Genomic DNA, 20,979 nt, shown 5'->3' on the forward strand with positions numbered 1-20,979 from the left:
CTCTTATTTCAATGTCTGAGCCATTCAAGGCATTTCATCATTAATAATGAAGGGCCACCGAGGCAACTCAGTATGTACGTGCATACCAAAGACTGAAAAATCCGTTTGATACAGAAAAGAAAAAGTTAGAGTGATATTCATTAGGACTAGAGACAACTATGTACTTCTTTCATTTGGAAGAGCAAAAAATACCCTGTGTATATACACATCTATATTCACTTTAAGCACCAATCCAAGAACATTGAACATTAAGTGGATAATCATTTGACATCTTGTTCTTAGTATGCCTCGGAAAGTTGAAGAATGTTGTACAAGAGATAAAATTCTCTTATTGAATCAATAACTCTGCATGGATTCTTCTAGAGAAAACATTTGATTTGGCATGCATGCCATTGTAGTATTATCAAACTACAAGCAACAGATGACCCTGGATTCTAGTTACTGGACTGAAATAAGATTTTCCCCAGATATAATAAAGTTGTTTCTGCCTTTCCCTGGATTGAACTAACACGGTCAGAGAATGAATGTTCTTAAAAAACACATGTAGTATTTCTCTACATTAATGGTACACTAACTAGTACTTTTCTCTTTTATTTATGTATCTCAATAATGAAAGTACTCCTATAATTTTAATCTGAATAGCCAGATATTCAATTACAGATGAACAAAAGTCTCATTCTTCCCTATGGCTTTGTGATTTTTACCTGGAAAATTGCCCTGATCTGAAGTATCCTGTTACTAAAAAAAATACACAGCCTATCTGAAAATCAGTCATGCAGGGGAAAAAAAAAATAAATAAAAAACTGATAAAGCAATCATTAAAATTAGCTACTGCCAAATAAGCCAATTAAAAATTCAGGAGAAAACAGTATTAAATATGGTACAGTTTGCCCAACAATTAAAGTACTGTAGGATACGAGTTGTAGACTGTGCCCTCATCAGTCTAAACCTTCCTCAAGGTGGGAGCAGAGGGGGAGGTGGTGATCTCTCTTTGGTGACCAGCGATGGACCACGAGGAGATGGGATGAAGCTGCATCAGGGCAAGTTCAGATTGGACATTACGAAAAGGTTCTCCACCAAGAGTGTGGTCAGCCCTGGAACAGGCTCCCCAGGGAAGTGGTCACAGCACCAAGCCTGTCAAGAGTCCAAGGAGCATCTGGATGATGCTCTTAGTCATATGGTTGAGTTTTAGGTAGTCCTGAGAGGAGCAGGGAGTTGGACTCAATGATTTGTACGGGTCTCCTCCAACTTGAGGTATTTTTATGAGGAAGAAGTTTAGAAATGTTAAACTGCAATAGAAAAAAGCAAAATGCAGACTGATTAATTAACATCTTGGTAATGCTACCTCTGAAGTTAGTGATTCTCTTCCCAAAGGAATGAAGTGCTATGCTTTACTATTTAAAAAAAAAAACCACAAAATTGAATGGGTGGAGATGTAATGGATGCTGTCCTTGGCATTTGAAAGGGATGTCCCCAGTTGCATTCCCTCTTACTAAAGTAACGTTCACACTGTACTAAATTGCTCATTTTTGCATGAGTATACAATGTTTTCAAGGACAGAGTTCATTAACATGTTCAGCTGGCACAGTTATTACTATTAGAGCAGTATTCTACTGCAGCTACTTGTTTTGTAGGAGAAAGTCTTTCAGTAATTTGTAACCTCTAAAAGTCATTACTAGAACACTAAGTTAACTACTTCAAGCCAGTTTTCAACGCTTATTTTCATTCTAAATAAAAGCTGGTATTCCCAGTCTGTCACTGTTTAGCCTCCTCTTCATCTCCTTCACCAGAAGATTTAATACAGTAAGAGATTCAGCTGTCCAAATGCTGATCACTGCATGCCCTGGCTATGAACGCAGACCAGTATGTCCTTCGTTAAGTACAGAACTGCTGTTAATCATTTTGCTTTGCGTTTGGGCTTCCAGAACATAATTTCTACTCATGTTCCACGACTTCCTAAAATCTGCTCCCCCAATTCAAAACACATCCATATATGAGATTTTCTGAAACACATCCATTAGAAAAAAGATATCATAAAAACAGGTAGAACACAAAAAGATATAAATTAAGAAAAGCTCAAGTGTTAACAAAATGTAGAAACAAAGTTCTACTCCAGAGGAGGGTGGACAAAAAAAATAGGCTGTCCAAGGAGGAACAGAAGGAAGAAAGTCTCTGGAATATAAAATAATCCAAAGAAAACATCAACAAGTGTTTTGTGTTATCAAAGTTCTTGATAAGCTTTTTACGGACTGCATAAAATAAGAGCATAAATCCAAGTCCTTAGAATGGAAATCACAATTATTTTAGAAATTAAATGTCATTCATGATAAGAATTATACTAACTGGGAAGGTCATGTAAGGAACTGCTGCAGCTCCCTGCAGACTTGAATTCAAGTGCAACACTACAGCTACAAAATCGTTTTAGTTTTGCATTTGTGAGAGGATATAAGCCACAACGAACTACTTCTCAATTTCCTGCAAGCCAAGCACCTGGAAAGAAAAGTTCTCCAAGGCATTGGCATTAACTATTAGCGCATGGCAAAAGTAAGCACCAATACATAGAGAATTGTCTTCTGTTAATTACCAATGTGTACAGTCTTTAATACAGCACAATATAATTTAAGCCAGTAACAACAAAGCCAATTCCTAAAAAACCTATGCACACTGGTGCAAAAGCCACTGAAGAGAGTGGAGGATCCCTCTCAATTCACACAATACTGTTTTGACAGACTATTTTATTATCTGTTCTGCTTTATACTCAGATATTCTTGTTACTTCCCATTTCAAACTTCCATATTGTTGTCTTTTTCTGTATTCTGCAGCATCTCAGCCCTGTCAAAGCAAGAAGCACAGAAGCACCCAAGTTTTCCTGAAAACAGGCAATTGAGACCCAACATGAAGAAAAGGCAGGAATAAACACTTACGGGGCCCAGTTCTGGAAATTTCACACTGAATATCTCTCATACCCTTTTAACTTCAGTCAGAAATGTAGGGTAACGGTTGAGACAGGCATTTACCAATGCTTTACATTTATAGAACTTCTCAGAAATTAATATAGATGACAAAATGCAAAGCTTTACTCTTAAAAAACATTCTTAAATCCTCCTGAGAAGTGCAAATACTAAGTCATTTCCTGCTTCCTTACCAATAAACAATCCTACATTCCACTGATGCTCCATACCAACAATGTCTGTGTTAGCAACCTAGCCTGGCTCATCTGTTGTGGTACAACAGTTTTCCTCAGGCGTGGATCAATAATGTTCCTTGCTATACATCAAAAAAACTCTTCCTGGCAGACTCTAGTGCTGCCCTCGGTGCATTCTGGGACGAAGTTCATCCTTATGGCAAGCAGTAACTCAAGATTACATGTATTACCTTTCTCCAAGAACTATTACGGCTTTTTGTCGCTACACTAAAAACATTTGCAGGCTGGGAATCCAAGTATGAGTAACTCTAGGGTAGACGTTATAAATCTCCACCATCCCCATGTTTGTATCTCAGCAGACTGCTTTTGGATTCAGATGAGTCATATGACCCTCACACAAAACTGCCAGACCTAAAACACGACCTCTGGCAACTGGCTCGGTTACTAGCTTTCCACTAGTCACATCTCCAAAGCTCAGAGTACTTGTCAAAGCCACAGATCCGGGGCAGACAGTTTCAGATTTTTTGCCTGACTGAATTTTCGATGCACACCGCTATTTAAGATGGTGTGGTTCTGTGCATTAAGAGAATAATCCACATTTCGTCCGACATAGATTTCATTATTTAGAAAAAATGCGATTTTTCCTGCATTACCTGGTGCTTTTGAAATACAGAACATGCTTTCAGGCCTCTTGCATACAAAGAGTTCTCCAGGTGTGAAATTTTGATTTAAAGTTGACAAATAACAGTCCAATGGCACGTCCTAGATTATGAGTGCAAAATGAGACACTCCCTAGGCAACAGTACACCCCAGCTTTTGTCATCCTGCCACCTCTGGCCTCCTTTAGCCAGAAGTGTTACTTTAAGCTGCCAAATAACAATAATTTTGACTAAGTCCTTCACTATGTTTTCCTCTTCACTTTTGCAAGCTTAAAGTTTTGGTTTGGTTTTGGGGTTTTTTGTTTGTTTGTTTTTGGGGAGGGGTTGTTGTTGTTGTTTTTTTTTAAAACCTCGATTAAACGTAGAAACTCACAGGATTGCAGACCATCAACAGAAGATGATTTACAAAATCAGGGACTGATGATAGATTAGTTTATTAGATCTCTCGTTATAGTGAGACAGATCCCAGATTTTAAAAGCCACACTTAAGGAGTAGGAACACAAATATAAGCAAGAAGGAAACATCACCCTTGTTCATCAAAAAGTAAAAAAGAAAACCCTTGAATTTTCTAGGAAGGAACTACTCCTTGGTAGTTACTGCTGGCTTCCACTCTCTTCATTTTTGTGCTGCAGTAAAAAAATTCTTGTTTGATTTAAAGGATTTTTGCTCAGGAAAAGCAAACTTGACCTGCAAAAGAAGTTAAGGCTCAGGAAGTCTGCTACTGGTGTATCTAAGAGTAGAATCTCTCTTAGTGTGAGATCAGACTGTCTTTTCCAGGTTTTTCAAGCACTGATTACGTGGGTGAAAGATCATTTCTGTTATCTCTGTGGAGCACCTACTACGAAGCAAATTCTGGTTCACAACCAGGTTCGTGTTAATATGAATGGAGTATATGCACTTTAATATGACTTCAGAACAAGTGACAAGTTGTACACAGCCCTTAAAACACCACTTTCCATGCATTTGCATCTCCTTATCCCTTCCTCTCACCCTGCATAGTGTACTCTATATGTATTCTGCTGATAACCCTAACTCTTCTTCAGGAGCAGAACATTAAAGCATTCTACTTCAGCTTAGATTTTATAGACCTCCTACCCAGTTATTAGACGCAAAAAAAGAAAAAAAAAGGCAGCTTTTTCACCTGCTGTTTTCTATCCACAGACTATTTGCTGCGTTCTTATAGTCTATTCTATCGTAATTCCCATCTCACTCGTGTCTTTCATTAGTATTATGTGTACATTAGCTCTTCCTACAAGGTTTAGGGTGCCATTACCTCCCAGGTTGTTTTTTTTCTTTGTCTTGAACACAAAACAAGAAGTATGAGAGTCCACTGTGGGCAATCTTAACTAATTAAAATTAAAACACTGACTGCGAAGTTGCCACATGAAGTTTGAAGTGGACAACTAACAAGTAGCTGCAAAATTAATATAGCCAAAAAACAACTTACCCACTACATTCCTCAACTTTGTGCTTGTTTAAAAAAAAAATAATTCTCAGAACAATTACAATTATGTTACAAGCAGTGCTAAAAAGAGGATGAATGCAGGATCTGGTGAAGAGTATACTTGTGTTGATAACGTGGTACAAGATTTTATTAGTAGCTTATGTACTTACATCCCCTCATATAGGCACAGGAAAAGTCCAGATGCAAAGCTGAGTGAACAAATGTTCCTTCTTATGGAACCAACCAAGGGCTAAAAATAGTCCAGGCAAATTTACGCAGAGATATAGTTACACATCTAGACACTCAGTTGTATTTACATTTACACAGTGCCGTGGAAAGTGCCAATACAAGTCTGTTGATGTGCCAATTTCATGATAAGCAGGAGGGTCTTCACTTGCCAATAATCTGACTCCCAGCAGTCTATCCATCACTCTGTGACCTGACAACAACTGAATAAAAAGGGTAAAGCAGGAAGAAATATGTCAAGATGCCAATATAACCCTTTTGCTATAAAACTGCTATATGTAAATTCATTCTGATAAGAAAAAGTTGGAGGGGGGATTTGATTTTCAGAATATCTATTGCTAACAACAGCTTAGCTCATACCTAGCCAAACATTCAAAGGAAAAAAGAGAGAAAAATATCATAAACTCCTACCTGATAAAAATGTGGCCAGAACGTACTGATGGCAAGTTCTGCTTTCACCCATCCTTCTGTAACAACACCCGAGACGTTCCATATGGGATTGCCCTGTGGTCCTCCGTTCACCTTGACATAGACATTCAGAGAGCCAGGGCTCGAACGGTCTCTGCTGGATAAGTAATAGTGGAAGTCGATGCAATGCGTGTCATTTTCCTTCAGCGTAGGCAACAACAAGTGAGCTTTCTGCCCAGATGCCCGCCCAGAGCTGTTCACCATCATGAAGGAGCCTATAGAGGAAAGCAAAAAAAAAGAAGAAAGAGTGGTTTTGCTTGGTTTTTTCAGTAAAAACAGTTCCATTAGAACATTCAGTGATTCCCTTAGAAGCCAGGAAACAAAACATTTATCTGAAGCACTCAAACTAGCTATTTCATGCTAGTTGTCAGGTAACAGAAAGAAAGGATATTTAAACTGCAGGGTATATACATAGATTCAGGGCCAACCAGAACCACTTTAATTAGATAACCTAAAAATCAAAATAAAAATATTATTTTGCTTTTATTTTTTTATAATCTTGTGATAAAAGTGACTCTAAACAAAAGCATATTCACACTTCAAGCAGCAACAAGGCTCTGTGCCCACGTACAGTCCCTCAAAGGCACAGTCAATACAAAAACTACAACAATGGACCTGCTCAGCTGATGTTCTACATGGCCTCCACCCACTTCATGCCAGTCTATACCTGTAAACCCTGCATCTTGGCACTGCAAACTTTTGAAGGTTGTAACATGTTAAGAAAACCCCAATTTTCAGAGCCCAAATGAATTAGGCTTGTTAGCTTAACAGCAACATCTCGACTAGAAATAATCCAACACAGACAATTACTCTTCTAAGAGGGTAGGACAGGCTGAATTTAGGGAGGGAAATATATACTAAGGCAATTTATGAGTTTGTTAACCTGGAAGCTTGCATCGTATTAACCACGGCACTCAATGTTGAACTCGCATTTTGATTCATTAAGCAGTTATTTTACAGCACATTGTGTCTCGACTCATCTCTTCACAGATGCATCAAGGTGACAAATGTTAGCAATAAGGAAAAGCATTATGAGAGTTACTTGATTCAATTCTGTTTAAAGGATCTCCTTTATGTGTGTACAGACCCTCACACTCAGAAAAAGCGGAAGAAAATACCAAGACTTGGGGAGGGCAGTGGGAAATCTGTGTGTCAGCAGCCAGGCATAATAATTTTTAATCAAATGCATCCCTCTTGACACTCTCAGTTCCGATGCAGCTGCCAAGGCATGCTACTAACGTATTTCTCTGCTGGCCTCTTGCAGTTCACAGAAGATTGAGTTTGAAAAGCTCTGCCTCACTTCTAACCTATTGACTTTTCCCTCTTCCATGCCATAGCAGTGTGACACTCAGATGAGCCAGATAAACATTTTGATCAATTCTGTGCAGTGAACAGTCATATATTCTAAATTTATATCAACAGATACCAGCAACTTTCTCCCACAAAAATGTTTTTCCCCCTGTGTTTGCATGATATATATGCATTTCGTAAAGGACTGAAAAGCACGGATGCAGAAGGAAGTCAACCTTTTTTAAAAAAAAAGAAAATATCACACTCTCTAGAGACCTTGGAAAATTCAAGCACAATGCAAGCACAGCTGGGGAAGGGGCTGTACTAAGAAATATGAAAATTTATAGGCAAGATGCTCTCTGGCAGTCCTATCTTCCATTTTGTTACGCTGAAAATCAAAATGGCCTCGTATCAAGAAACTGCAGATTCATAGCAAGGACTTTGAGAAACATAAGAGCTGAATCCAAACTTCTCCGTTTCTCTCTAATAATCAAAGTCTGTAAGACGGGATCCTGACAGATGTTCACTGTTGATCTAATTTGCTACCAGCCAACCAAAAAACTCCTCCTCTTCAGTGAGTACCATATACATACCATTCTTAAAAATCCACCCAAATAAACTAAAGTTCTGAGAAACTGAGATTTGGTTTCTGCTTCTATGACCTAAGAGAACTTATTATCAGAAAAGCACAATTGCCAACAGGCTTGAAGAGGCAGCACAGCCTGATAGTTAAGGCAGGAGGCTGGAATCCTGACAGCCTGGTTTCTAAGACTAATTATGACACTCACTTCCATGATCTCTGTCAGTACACATAGTCTGCTTTATCTGCCCTTACAAATAAAGCAAGAATAGTCGTAGGAATCACTCTTCCACTGAGAATCTGGGAGGAAAGGCACTGTAAAACTGCTGAGAAACAGTAGTACAACATAGAGGAGTACAGCAGCTGCTGTGAAATGCACTGCCTGCAGCATTTCAGTGCCATTTTGAGAAACGGTACAAGCTGCAACGAAGGCAAGTTCTACATTTACCAGATCTCACACTTGAGGATGATGGTACAAGTCAATTAAAACACTCAGTAAAGCAAAGCAGAGCTCCTGGGTATCCAACAAGCTTTTTGATCAAGTGCCCGTTACACTGGGTAGGAACCCAGGAAAACTGATTTTTGCACCATCATTGATTGGATCATAGGGCACATCATTTCACTTCTGGGCATCTTCCTCAATTTTTTTTTTCTTTTAAATTTGGATAATATATGGATTCTTACCCTAAAGAACTACTCTGAAGCTGTATCGTGTCTCACACAATAAGGTCATGAACTGCACTGCGGTAGGTAAGAGTTTCAATGAGAAAAAGTTAGGGACCATTTCACTTTTACAGATTCATGTATAAAAATAATGAGCTTTCCTCTGGGAGAAAAAACATCAGCTTTTATAAGAAGTTCAAAGCAATAATTACTTTTTTTTTGCCACCCACAAAAAAGTGAATCACAAGCTATTTGTGGTATGACAACAGCCTTTTGTGCAACTGCTGACAATTCTAGAGAGAGTATGGAGCCTGAACCTAGCGACTGACAACACGAGCAAGCAAAATATCCATCCACTAAAAAGCATTTAGCAAAATAGTCTTAGTTACTAAAAGAACAACCTTACAAACAATTGTCATATGCAAATTATTCATAGCTTCTTATTTACAGCTTATGGGTTTTTTTAAATACAGTATGACTAAAGATACAGGAGAAAATACTATAAAACCGTCTCCAGTAAAGTCCTGATAAGAGCTATTATTTTATATGATAGCGGAAAAGATGAAAAATTTCCACTTAGAGTGCCATCTCTGTCACAGAAAAGTACTCTCACCTTGTCTAAATCAGTTTGTCATCTACTGACTATACAACAACATTCCTTATTTCTGCAGAGACTTAGTGTGGCAGCTTCCACCCCAACCCCTTCCCCTGGCTAGGCAAGGCACACTGCACAACACCTCAAGCCTGGCCATTGTAGGGGCCATAAACTTACAGTTTCATCAAGACTATAACTGACATCAGATACAAGAATACACCCATCTACAAAATTCAGCTGTGAATAAATTATACCCTGTATCCTATAAACTGGCCTCCAAATACACCCATCTGTACATGTTTTTGTTTTTCTTTTCACAGCATGAACTCAAATGGGTATCCTGTCCCCTGTCCTCTAAGACCTTCAAAAGGTTGCTCCACATGCTCCTAGATCAACAGCTGAAATCCACTGATCCATTGTTGTATTATAAATGTCCATGCCCAGTGAAGCTTGTCTGGGCAGGATACATCACTTAGAGGCAGGTGAGAGATCATGAAAATCGCTCCCATCGGGGGGCGGGAATCAAAACAGCCTTTTAAAGGACAAGTGTGGTTTTCCTTATTATCCTTAATAAAAATTGACATCATGTGATTCAGAGTCTGACAGCCTTCTTTAGACTGAACACAGAATTGAAGCTGCTGGGACTTATTCTCAATTTATAGGCCTATATGTGCAAATAAAAGAGATACAATCTGGTCTGGTACCAACAAACCACTTGTCACATCTTCATTCATATAAAGAACTAGGGAATAAATTAACATGTCACAAATGGAAATTATTGATCAATGGATGATTGAAAGCCACTTAAATGTCTCCGGGCAAGAATCTGAATAAAACAAAAGGTATCTTGGAGAAACTCTTATTTAGACCATTGCATATACAATTAACAGTGAAAAAAATAATTTAGCCTCATTGTTTTGTTGACCTCCATCCAGAAAGTTCAAATGTTATAAAGTCAACACTGAATTGAAAAAATTAGTTTGGGGGAAACAAATTACCTATGCTGTGTAAAAGTTCGGTTTTGTATTTATTGGACACAGTAGTAAATGCACATTAAAGCAGATTGAATATCAGGTCAATTAAATTTAGTGCTCTTGGATCAACAGGTTAGATTAATTAATATCTTGCTGGTTTTCTCCTGAATAACCAAAAATGAATGTGTTATGTTCAGATCAGTCAGAAGCAAGGAGGATGGAAAGACAGTAAATAAATTCATTTTTAAAAATCTGTTCAAACGACAGGAACATAAAACGGCACTCTCTCTTAGTTATTAAACATACCACTGAAAATTGGGGAATTAAACCATGAAGTGCTCTCTGGCTGGCCATAAATTTCAATTTTTCCCCTGCTTGGTGCATAATGATGCCTTGATAAGCGTCCTATTATTGATGCATCTGCAACATATATCCTCTTTTTGGAGTTGAAATGCTACTCTGTAGCAGATGGTGGCTATTGTGTTTACACATCAGCACTTTATGATTGCATTTTCTCACGTCTGCAGTAAAAAGAAAGCCGTAATTGAGTTTTTAATGGCTTTGCACATTGTTCATTAAGATTACATGAGTGTGCTCTGACAAATGACAGCTGAAGAAATGAGCCACTGAGAAGCCCTCATGATCACCAGACAGACCTCAGCTGATGCTGTTTCACTGTTGGCTTTGAAGAACCGTGCTGTTTAAAAGTGAAATTATAGCAACCATTAAAGACTGAATGTAAACTTGAAAAGAAAACTGTCAAAATGCTCAACTGCCAGATGAGATTTCTACAACCTTGAAAACCAGAATCGGGTGCAGAATGTTTTTTTAAAGAGCAAACTCCTTCCCAAAACAAAGGAATGGGTTTTCCCGCAGCCCCATCAGGTGCACTAGCATGCTTTAGACACAGTTTTGCTTATTTCCAAACAACAACTCTATCTCCAAGAAAGTAAGTCTGACATTTGTCCTTGTTAAGGTAGAACAAAGCAACATGGAATAATCCGGGTTGGAAGGGACCTCAGGCCAAGCCCCTTCTCAAAAGCAGGGTCAGCTACGAGGCCAGATCAGGTTTCTCAGAGCTTTTACCTACTGAGTCTTACAAAGCTCCCAGGACGACTGCTCATTCCCTCTGGGGAACCTGCTTGACTGTCCTCATAGTTTTTCCTTATATTCAGTCCAAAACCTCTCATTTCAACTGCTGCCCTTTGTCTCTCATCCTCCAGATGCTCGCTGCAGTAAAGATCCTAAAAAAAAAAGATAACCTCCTTGTAGGTACCAGTGGCCACTGCGAGGTCCTCCCAAAGCCTTCCCTGCTCCACACTGAACAATCCCTGATAACTCCTCTGCCTCTTCTTACAGGGCAAGTGCTCCAGTCCCACAGACTTGGTGGTCTTCATTGAACTTGTTCCAGTTTGTCAATCTCACTGATATTATGACACCCAAAATTGGGCATACTATGCTCAATGCAATCCAATGAGTGGCAGTGAAAGCAGGACCACTTCCATTTGTCTACTGGCTATGACCCTGTCAAAACAACCCAGGATGCCATCGGTGTCCTTTGCTTCCAGTGCACACCACTGGCTCACATTCAGCTTGCCATCTGCCAAGGTCCTCAGGTCCTTTTCGGCAGAGCAGTTCCCCAGCCAGTTAGTCCCCAGGCTATCTTCCCAGGTATTGCTATATCGGTCCAGTCCTCCACCCTGCGTCCGTCCCTCTAAATGGTGGCTTATCCCCAATTCTATCGGTTGTTTCCCCCAGTTTGACACTATCTGCAAACAAGAGCTACCACAAACAGCTGCCACCCAAGCAGCTTTGACGCATCCAGACCATAACACCCTAACTTGGAAATGTGTGAAGCTCTATTCTGCTTCTGATATCAGCAGCTGCACAGGACTTATTCTTCTACAATTACATATAGTACCAAGACAGCTCTAATAACTTTATTTTTAAGCAAAAATATAGGGGAAAATGAAGCTGTTCTAATTGGATACAAAACCAAAATGTTCCAAGAAGGATGCTTGTTAGAATAGTAAGCCACAGTATTTACCACAGTCGTTTTAACCTATGTATACAAGTCAACGAGCATACATCTTTGCAGTTTTAAATGACACATGAGAAGAAAAGTCTACTACTATGAATCCCCAATACACAAGAAAAAGCTGCCACACAAACCGTGTAGATGGATAACAAAACGAAGGACAGTTCACAGTCAAGGAGAGCAAAGTTCTTTAGAACAACATTAGTTACATTGGTAGCTTTACAGGTATGATTTCCCACCGTACTTTTCACAATCCTTTCAAGGTTATGATGTGTATGCTACAGAGCAGAGATCGCAGCACAGATCCTAAGGGAACACCTCTGGCAACCTCCCCTACTGAGAGTTTACTGCTGGTCTTAGCCTCGTTCTGTTCACCTTTTAAGCACCTTGTCTATTCTACTGCAGCCTCACTTCTTTCAAGGAAGAGTCCTCTCAAACATCTATTGGAAATCCACTGCATTGTGTTTGAAAGTCATTTTAACAACAAAATCCAATTTACTCACTTTTTTAAAAAAAAAAAAAAATCAACGTATTCCAATAGATTTGTGAGGTGTGGCTTTCCTTTGCAAGAGTGCTTTGACTCTATTCAGTGGACCAGGATTAGGGTCAGAGGCAGTTCACTATCACAGGCATTTTTAGAGAAGGCCAGACCAGGCAAGAGGCAGCTGTATCAGGCAGCTAAGCAAGCTCATGTGTTTCCTAGTAAGGTTTCCACATATGTGTTTTTGCATACCTTTTGGTAAAGCACATATTTATAACACTGTCAAGTCAATCTGAATGCTACAGAACAGATAGTGAAAAGCATCTACACTAAGTATGAAAAAATACATTTAAGGACAATTCAGAAAAAACTCTACCTCAACACTTGGTTTCCAGCAGTGACAAAGTGGCCACTTTAAGCAGAATGTAAGAATCAGGGTACTGCAAAGCAGAATTTACCACTTCGAGCTTCTGACAGTCAGCTCCATCAAGATTTTTCAAGTCAAAAGATGCATCTACCCCTTTCTTTGATTAGCCACAGACAGATCTTCCTCCCATAATTTTTGTTTAGTCAGTTGGGAATAAGACTCTGTCAACAAGTTCTATAGATTAATTATACACTGTGTTGGGGAAAATAAATATTTCCATGCACTTGCTTTAAGTTACTGCCATTTAATTTGTAGTTCTTATTTTATGAAAAGTTATGATTACCTACCTGCTTCACACTTCCCACACTTTTATATCCCTACTCTTCACACTCATGTATAACAACTGAACAAAGCTCAGAAATCTCTTCCCCCTGACTGACGTACTAACAGACAGCAGCATTTGTACAAACTCAAAATTAAACAAGGTGTATCTCATAACTGCTATCTCTTTTTCAAGTATTAGGATAAACACAGATCCATGGGTTTTATTTCTCAAATATGGGTCATGCTGAATTAATCTACTAGCGAAATAAAGAGAGTTTGATTCACAGATAAATATGAATATAAACTGTAATTTGAGTTCAGTATAATTCATGAGGACAATTCATTCACTTGGGAAATTGTCAGATAATAGGAAAATATTTTTTAAAGAGACACTTTACTATTTGTAAAGAGCTTTTCTTAGGGAAATTAATGTCACGAAAAGAACTATGTTGTCGGGGAGTTTTTTGTATGAAAAATCTTCTCTGGGAACAAGACCAATCCTATATTACTTCAATGACCGCAAATATTTGCTGTAATTATCTAAAGAAAGTGAAGATTGTGGCATAAACGCTTTACTCATCTTCCCTGAAAGACTAGGTGCCTAACAAAAGCGGGTCTGATTTGCACATTTCCAAATGTCCTTGGGAGGGGAGAAGTTTGCAACTCTTGCTTTCTATGAAACCAAATAATTATAGGACAATATTCAGAACTAGGGAAACCAGGTTTCCCACAGTTTCATAATTGCAAACCTCACACTTTTTCATTGATTCCACTGATTGAGCCATAAATGACTGCTGGCATTTTCAGTGGCATCCAGACACTGTTACCAGTAAATCACAGGTGTTATCAAACTACACTCCTTTTACAAATGTTTTCCAAGGTCTCCATAATGGTGACCCACAGACATTGAAAGATGCTAACAACCCAGGAATGGCCTCCAGTCAAATGACAGCTTCCCTTTATCCACTCCTAAAGTAAATGCTAAAGTAAGTGACATCTACCACTGGGGCTCTACTATCCAAAATGGGAAACATTAACTACCCCAACAGAAGAAACAAGACAAAAAAATATATCATGGATTACCAAAAAAAAAAAATCACATTTTAGTGGTTTGCCTCTTTACATGCTGGTGGATCAGAGTCAGCAAGTCCTCTTCAACTATGAAATCCAGATGGGAAGAGATCAAATGACTGACAAAGCCAACAAGGACCCAATTAGCAGAGGACTTTAATGGGATTTCTGCAAGAGGCAGTGAGGTAGGGACTTGGGGATTAAATGTTTTGTCAAAAGTGTCAGAACTCCAGTTCTCTTAACAGCAGAGAGATGGTCTCATTAAGAATCACAGAATGATCTGCTTGGAAGTGACCTTAAAGATCATCTAGTCGCAACCCCACCAGACCAGGTTGCTCAAAGCCCCACGCCACTTGGCCTTGAACATTTCCAGGGATGGGGTATCCACCGCTTCTCCAGGCAACCTGTGCCACTGCCTCACCACTCTTACTGTGAAGAATGACTTCCCAATACCTAATCTAAATCTGCCCTCTTCCAGTTTAAAGCCATTGCCTCTTGTCAAAAGTCCCTCCCTAGCTTTCCTCTAGGTTCCTTTTAGGTACCAGAAGGCTGCTCTACGGGTCCATTCCCCACCCAGGCTGTATTTGTGCTTGGGATTGCCCCAACCCATGTGCAGGACCTTGCACTTGGCCTTGAACTTCATGAGGTTCACAGCTCTCAAGCCTGTCCAGGTCCCTCTGGACGGCATCGCTTCCCTTCAGGGTGTCGACCACACCACACAGCTTGGTGTTGTCAGCAAACTTGCTGAGGGTGCTCTCCATCCCACTGCCCATGTTGCTGGCAAAGATGTTAAATGGCACCAGTCCCAATCCCGACCTCTGAGGAACGTCAGTCATTGCCAGTCTCCACTTGGACACTGAACTGTTGACAGCAACTCTGAGAGCTACCATCCTGCCAATTCCTTATCCATCAAGTGGTCCATCCGTCATATCCATGTCTCTCCAATTTAGAGACAAGGATGTCGTGTGGGACTCTGTCAAATGCTTTGCACAAGTCCAGGCAGACGATGTCAGTTGCTCTTCTCTTATCCACCAACACTGTAACCCCATCGTAGAAGGCCACCAAATTTGTCAGGCACGATTTGCCCTTAGCAAAGCCATGTTGGCTGTCACCAATTACCTCAAGAGATGGGATTCAGAGTCCAGAAGCTTTGTGGTCCACTCTGGGTGATAGCTGCCCCAGCAACATATATTGCAATCCACCCAAAATTTGTTTGCCCGTTTTTGTTACTTCTATATGCTGCTTTTTTTCACTTCGTTAGGCATTGGAACAGGCTCCCTAGGGAGGTGGTGGAGTCATCGTCCCTGGAGACGTTCAAAAAACGTCTAGATGTGGCACTTCAAGACATGGTTTAGTGGACAGGGCGGCATCAGGTGTACGGTTGGACTTGATGATCTTTGAGGTCTCTTCCAACCATAATGATTCTATGATTCTATGATTCATGCATAGGGAAGGATGCTATTTGTTAAAAGGACTCTCTTTCAACCTTACAAGAGTATTTAAATCATCAAGTGAAAATAGCTTCTTCCCTGTTCTATTGTTAAAAGCATTCTTATAATGTAACATACATGTATAGCACTTGGTCACAGATTTCTGTGGCATTTACCAAGGATAGCCAATGACAGAGATTGACATATTTGTAATATCAAGCTAACATGCAGGATTCAGGTTCTGACTTCGTAATTTCCTCAGTGACAAATGGGGATCTTTTTTTCATTGGTCCAAAGAAAATTAAACTGAAACATGAAGGCAGAACTCTTATAAAAATAGCAATGAAAAGAAGCACTTGGGAGAGTGACAGTACTCAATGCAGTAGAAGCAAGAGGAAATTTTTAAGCACAGGAGGGACTTCTCATTGTCTCAATTTCTTGCATAGGCATGATCACTGAGCTAGAAATCCCGGCACTGCAAGACAACTGATCGTAACACTACAGAAATGACAAGGCAGGAAGAAAAGAAAAAAAAAATCCTAAACCCAGCCTTTTCTCTAGTTTCCTGCCTTAGCTACAGGCCAGAGTGGTGTCTAGTAGCCTGTATTCAATATGGGAACCTCTTAGATTCAGTCTGGAAAACCAGCACATAAAGGTTCATTCAGAGCTGTATAGACACAAACACAGCAGTAATACTTAACTACACTTCAAGATGCCCCAAAAGCTTGTTCTAAATGTTGGATCAGACAGTTCCTGAAAGCACTGACATCTAACAGTTCTAGTCTATAACAGAGACTGCACAGTTTGCCATGAAGATTCATGAAAAAACTTCTTACTTCAGTGGTGCAAGGTGATGTCCAGTTTTGCTTTCCACCTGCACCTCCAGAGCACAGTCCTTCCCTCCTTATTAATCAGCTGAAGAACATTTGCAGCTGATGGTTGCATCAGTGGTCAAATCACCTTTTCCTCATCTAACAATTCTAGTCTAAAACAGACTGCACAGTTTGCCATGAAGGTTCATGAAAAAAACTTCTTACTTCAGTGGTGCAAGGTGATGTCCAGTTTTGCTTTCCACCTGCACCTCCAGAGCACAGTCCTTCCCTCCTTATTAATCAGCTGAAGAACATTTGCAGCTGATGGTTGCATCAGTGGTCAAATCACCTTCTCCTCTTCACCAACAAACTCCAATTTTGATTTGCAAAGCAGAAATCATTGTTTGTCAAATCTCAGAAGAGAGCCATTGCTCTAAAGTTGCAGCCATCTGGCAACTGTTCTGCCTATCTCATGCTTATCTCTAGGCTCCACAGTTATTTCTAGAATTTTCTTCCCACATTTGATAAACGTTTCTTTAATAAAAGACTGATTGCCACAGTTGTAAGCCTAGGTTCACTGAAACAAAAAATGGTGTGAGCTGTAGAATCAGAAACAATTCTATAAATCTCAACAGTGAAAAACTTTAATAGATTCATTGCCAGCATTCAATGTTGCTAAGGTCACTGCTGTGGTATATTTCGGGAGCGTCCTTACTCCGTTATTTATAAATACGGTATAAATTGTTCGGCAGTGCTATTAAAAAAAAGGGTCCATTAGCAATGGAATTATTCCAGTCTAGCAGGTAAAGGAATCTTGTAATGATAAACATATAATACTCTATAAACAATAGACGAGAATTCTCTATATCTTCTTCATTACATCGTCATCTTTTAAAAATGATGAAAATGTACACTAAACCCTGAAAATTGAACAGTTTTCGTTGTTTTTTAATTCCAGTAGCCCGACAACTATTTATCCTATCAATCACTATCTTAATACTTTGGAAAAATGTAGGCAATTGATTTAAACACTTAATAAAGTTTAGGTTATTAAATGGGCAAATAAACAAAATAGGGGGAATGGTCATAATTCAACATAATATCTTCATTTAAGGACACTGCAAATCTTTTATTCTTAGCACTCAAGAGCTTTATTACAGCTAAGCCATGAAAGAGAAGACCCACAGAAATGAGTTGTAGGGACATTAGTAAGCCTCTGTTCAAAGCCTCTCACAAACGCCGTTCCAAGGCAGCTCAGGATTCAGCAGAATACCAAATATCTGCCTCACCTGATTTAACCTGTGCCATGAACTGCTGCCAAATGCCCCTCCCTCTCATAGAAATGGTAGTATTTCAGTAAGCAGCCTCTGTATACACTCTCTAGAAAAAACACTCATGAAATTTTTAAGTTCAAGACATACAACTACTTGTTTAATGAGCATAATTTATAATTAGACGCTAAAGAACTCTCTTAGGACAAAATACCAACAATAAAGGAGTTCAGAGGTAGCGGTCAGTAAAGACTTTTCAGAAAAAAAGTAATTGCTACTTATTATGCATGCCTCAGTTTTGTTTTCAAATATGGTATTCATTTTTAAAATAAAATTCTGTATCTTTATAAAACCCAATGGCTAAAAATAAAAATCTCTCTGATCAGGTAGATATAGATTCAAGGAAAGCATGTTTTAGGTTGGTGAATACATGCATTTAAATAATTAAATCACTACATCTCAGCTACTGTAGCATCAACGCTCCTTGGAGGGGGCAGCAAGACAAAGGTCAAAAGCCTGCTCCCTCTCGGTATCGAAACAGTCAACAGAAACATGACTTGATATGCCTAAATGTACGACATGCACAAAATTAGGCTTAAAATTTCTTTCTGTTTTCAAAAGCTATGTTTCCCATGAATGTCTGATACACGTAATGGTCAACAAACACAAAAGAACCCTAACAACACATGATTATCCTCATAAACTGTTCCGCATCATCCAGATACAATGGTTGACCATTACAACATTAAAAACTTAACAACAGTCCTTTTCCAGGGTATCTTTTGTTCTCTATTTTTATTTTGGTTTGATCTTGTTTTCCAATTCTGGTTTGTCTCAGAACACATTTTTTCATTTTGCCTAATTCTCTCCTCTAACGACATTTTAAAAGATGAAGGGGACAGACTAGAAACTCCACTATGCCTTCCTCTCCCTTTCCACAGAGGGAACAGATTATCTGTTGGATATGGCCTCATTTGTCAGAGGTGTGTGGATGGATGGCTCAAGGTTCAGTTCAATTTGTTTTAGTTTGGATATTCTAAGGCCACTGAGATTGAAGGCTATCATGTGGTTAACTCTGGTGTCAATGAAGATTCTCCGACATTAGTCTACTGTGTGTAACGGCCTGCGTCAGACAAAGCATACTGCATTTCTCCAATGCCTCATGAGATCATCAGTTGAGACAGTCATGTCCGTAGCCTCCTGTTCTTGGTAAGTTAGCAAACCACGCTCACCTTCTTGCTGTTGTGCTTAAGTTAAAACTGACATAAAATCTAAATTGCTGGGCCAGTTGGACCCTGAAGTTTGAACCAATGAGGACTTCCTGAAAGACACTCTAGAATCACCTTTGGTACCTGCCCAGAGTATTTGACAGCTGCCAGAAGTACTTTGGTGAAAATACTACTTTACTAGGAAGTACTGAACTCCACATAGTTCAAGCACACATTTATTTTCAATACACTGGACTCTTTGTTTGCTTACTCATTAAAGACAAATAACTGAATATTTTTTATTATAAAATTCTAGAGTATTAGAAGTGGTTTACATGTCAACCAGAATTAAATATCTCATTAGTAGGCACGCAGCTACATTACTAGCCAACATTTATGATCTCTGCAACTTGTGAAAAACTTCCATATGTTTTGTACATGTAACATTTTCTAGGAAACTGCAGAGGGATTATTACCTTTTATATTTCTGACAGAAAACACATATTAAACGTAACACCAAAAGGCAACGATAGCAAATGAAGAGGAATTGTTTCTTAAAGTTTGTTTTTATATAACTGTGTTCTAACCATATGGTCACTTATTTGCACATTTAAGAAATCAACACTACCACTCTAAATTCAGAATATGTTAAAGGTTATATGCTGAGCTATTTTTGCATCAAATTTTCAACTTTGCCAAGCTCAATTTCAACAAAGTGTTGGGTGTTGTTGAAGTCAGTGATGCTATTTTGGGAGTACTGCAGTATAGCCAAGGATGGAATTTGGCACAGTGAATTCAGAAAATAATTAAGGCCATCTCACAAGTCATCACGCAGTATGGCAGCACAAGAACTTCTCAAAAGGAGCAGCTCAAAACTGCAAAAGCAGAGGCTGATGCAGACCACTGTGGAGGCGTATTGGCCCAGGAGAAAGGAGCCTCAGTCATTCCAACCCACATCTTTACCAGCTGTGATCACTATCATTTGCTCATTCCCATGGGAAACTAAATTAGACCAGATTTTTCTTTTAAATGGGCAATGTTTGTTTGCCTATCTTAATTTCTGTTATAATTACAGCAACCTAAACAGGTGCATTACTATTGGCATTCTCTTTTTCAGGGGTATTGTACTGTTCTGGTGGACACTTTCTAGCTGAATGTTACTGACATATTTCAAGAAGAGAAAAGAAAATGTCACCTTAAAGCAGATCAGTTGCCAAGAGTGGCTAGTACTAGCATTCAAAGAAGATGTCTAAGTCTCCGTGATAAAATACTAATTTAATCCAAACAGAAGATATTTCTCCATAACATCATTAATTTGGTGACTGGCTCATGACGCAAGAGAGTATTTGTGCTTCAAAAAAAAAATCCAACCCATGCAGTTGCAATTAAAGATTATTAAAGTAGATCTATCATTACACAAGTCTAATCATTACTTAAGTAAACATCTGATAGCTACTGAAACTTTTTTATTTAACTTTTTTTTACTCAAAATATTTTGCATACTACTCAAAATATTCTTACTCAAATAACTTGACAGTTGTGTTCAATAACAAAGCATTTATTTGACTAGCTTGAAATATGTTGCCTTTGAGCCACTGTATACTTCCCTGAGTTTTAATCAAATATGTTCAGTACACTTAATACACACATAATTTGTAGTATTTTATGATTCACTTCTTGGTCTTTTTGATATTAGGCAGCAACAGGATTACTAGTACCTACAAAGGTTATTATTCCCATGTGCTTTTTTGAGCCCAGCTGGATGCCTGTGTAAATATTTTTTACAAAATTGTCCAAAAGCACATATAGATTTATTTCCTGCAGACTGCAGTTCATTTAGAACCTAACAGTGTTATACACACAATATTAAACTTTTATTAGAAATTAATGGTATCTACTGAATCACATTTTC

The 20,979-nt window shown here is 38.9% G+C and overlaps 1 protein-coding gene across 1 annotated transcript in view; it reads right to left on the reverse strand.

The window, feature by feature from the left end:
* Positions 1 to 20,979, reverse strand: part of LOC104162374 (receptor-type tyrosine-protein phosphatase T-like) — a gene marked incomplete at both ends in the record, with an annotated part of 66,448 nt that overhangs the window by 5,860 nt on the left and 39,609 nt on the right. Inside the window, one exon of the mRNA XM_009701090.1 lies at positions 5,907 to 6,178. Coding sequence (XP_009699392.1) covers positions 5,907 to 6,178 — 272 coding nt within the window. The remainder of the gene's footprint in view (positions 1 to 5,906; positions 6,179 to 20,979) is intronic.

This window comes from Cariama cristata, unplaced genomic scaffold (assembly GCF_000690535.1).
Source record: "Cariama cristata isolate BGI_N322 unplaced genomic scaffold, ASM69053v1 scaffold3025, whole genome shotgun sequence".
NCBI lineage: Eukaryota > Metazoa > Chordata > Aves > Cariamiformes > Cariamidae > Cariama > Cariama cristata.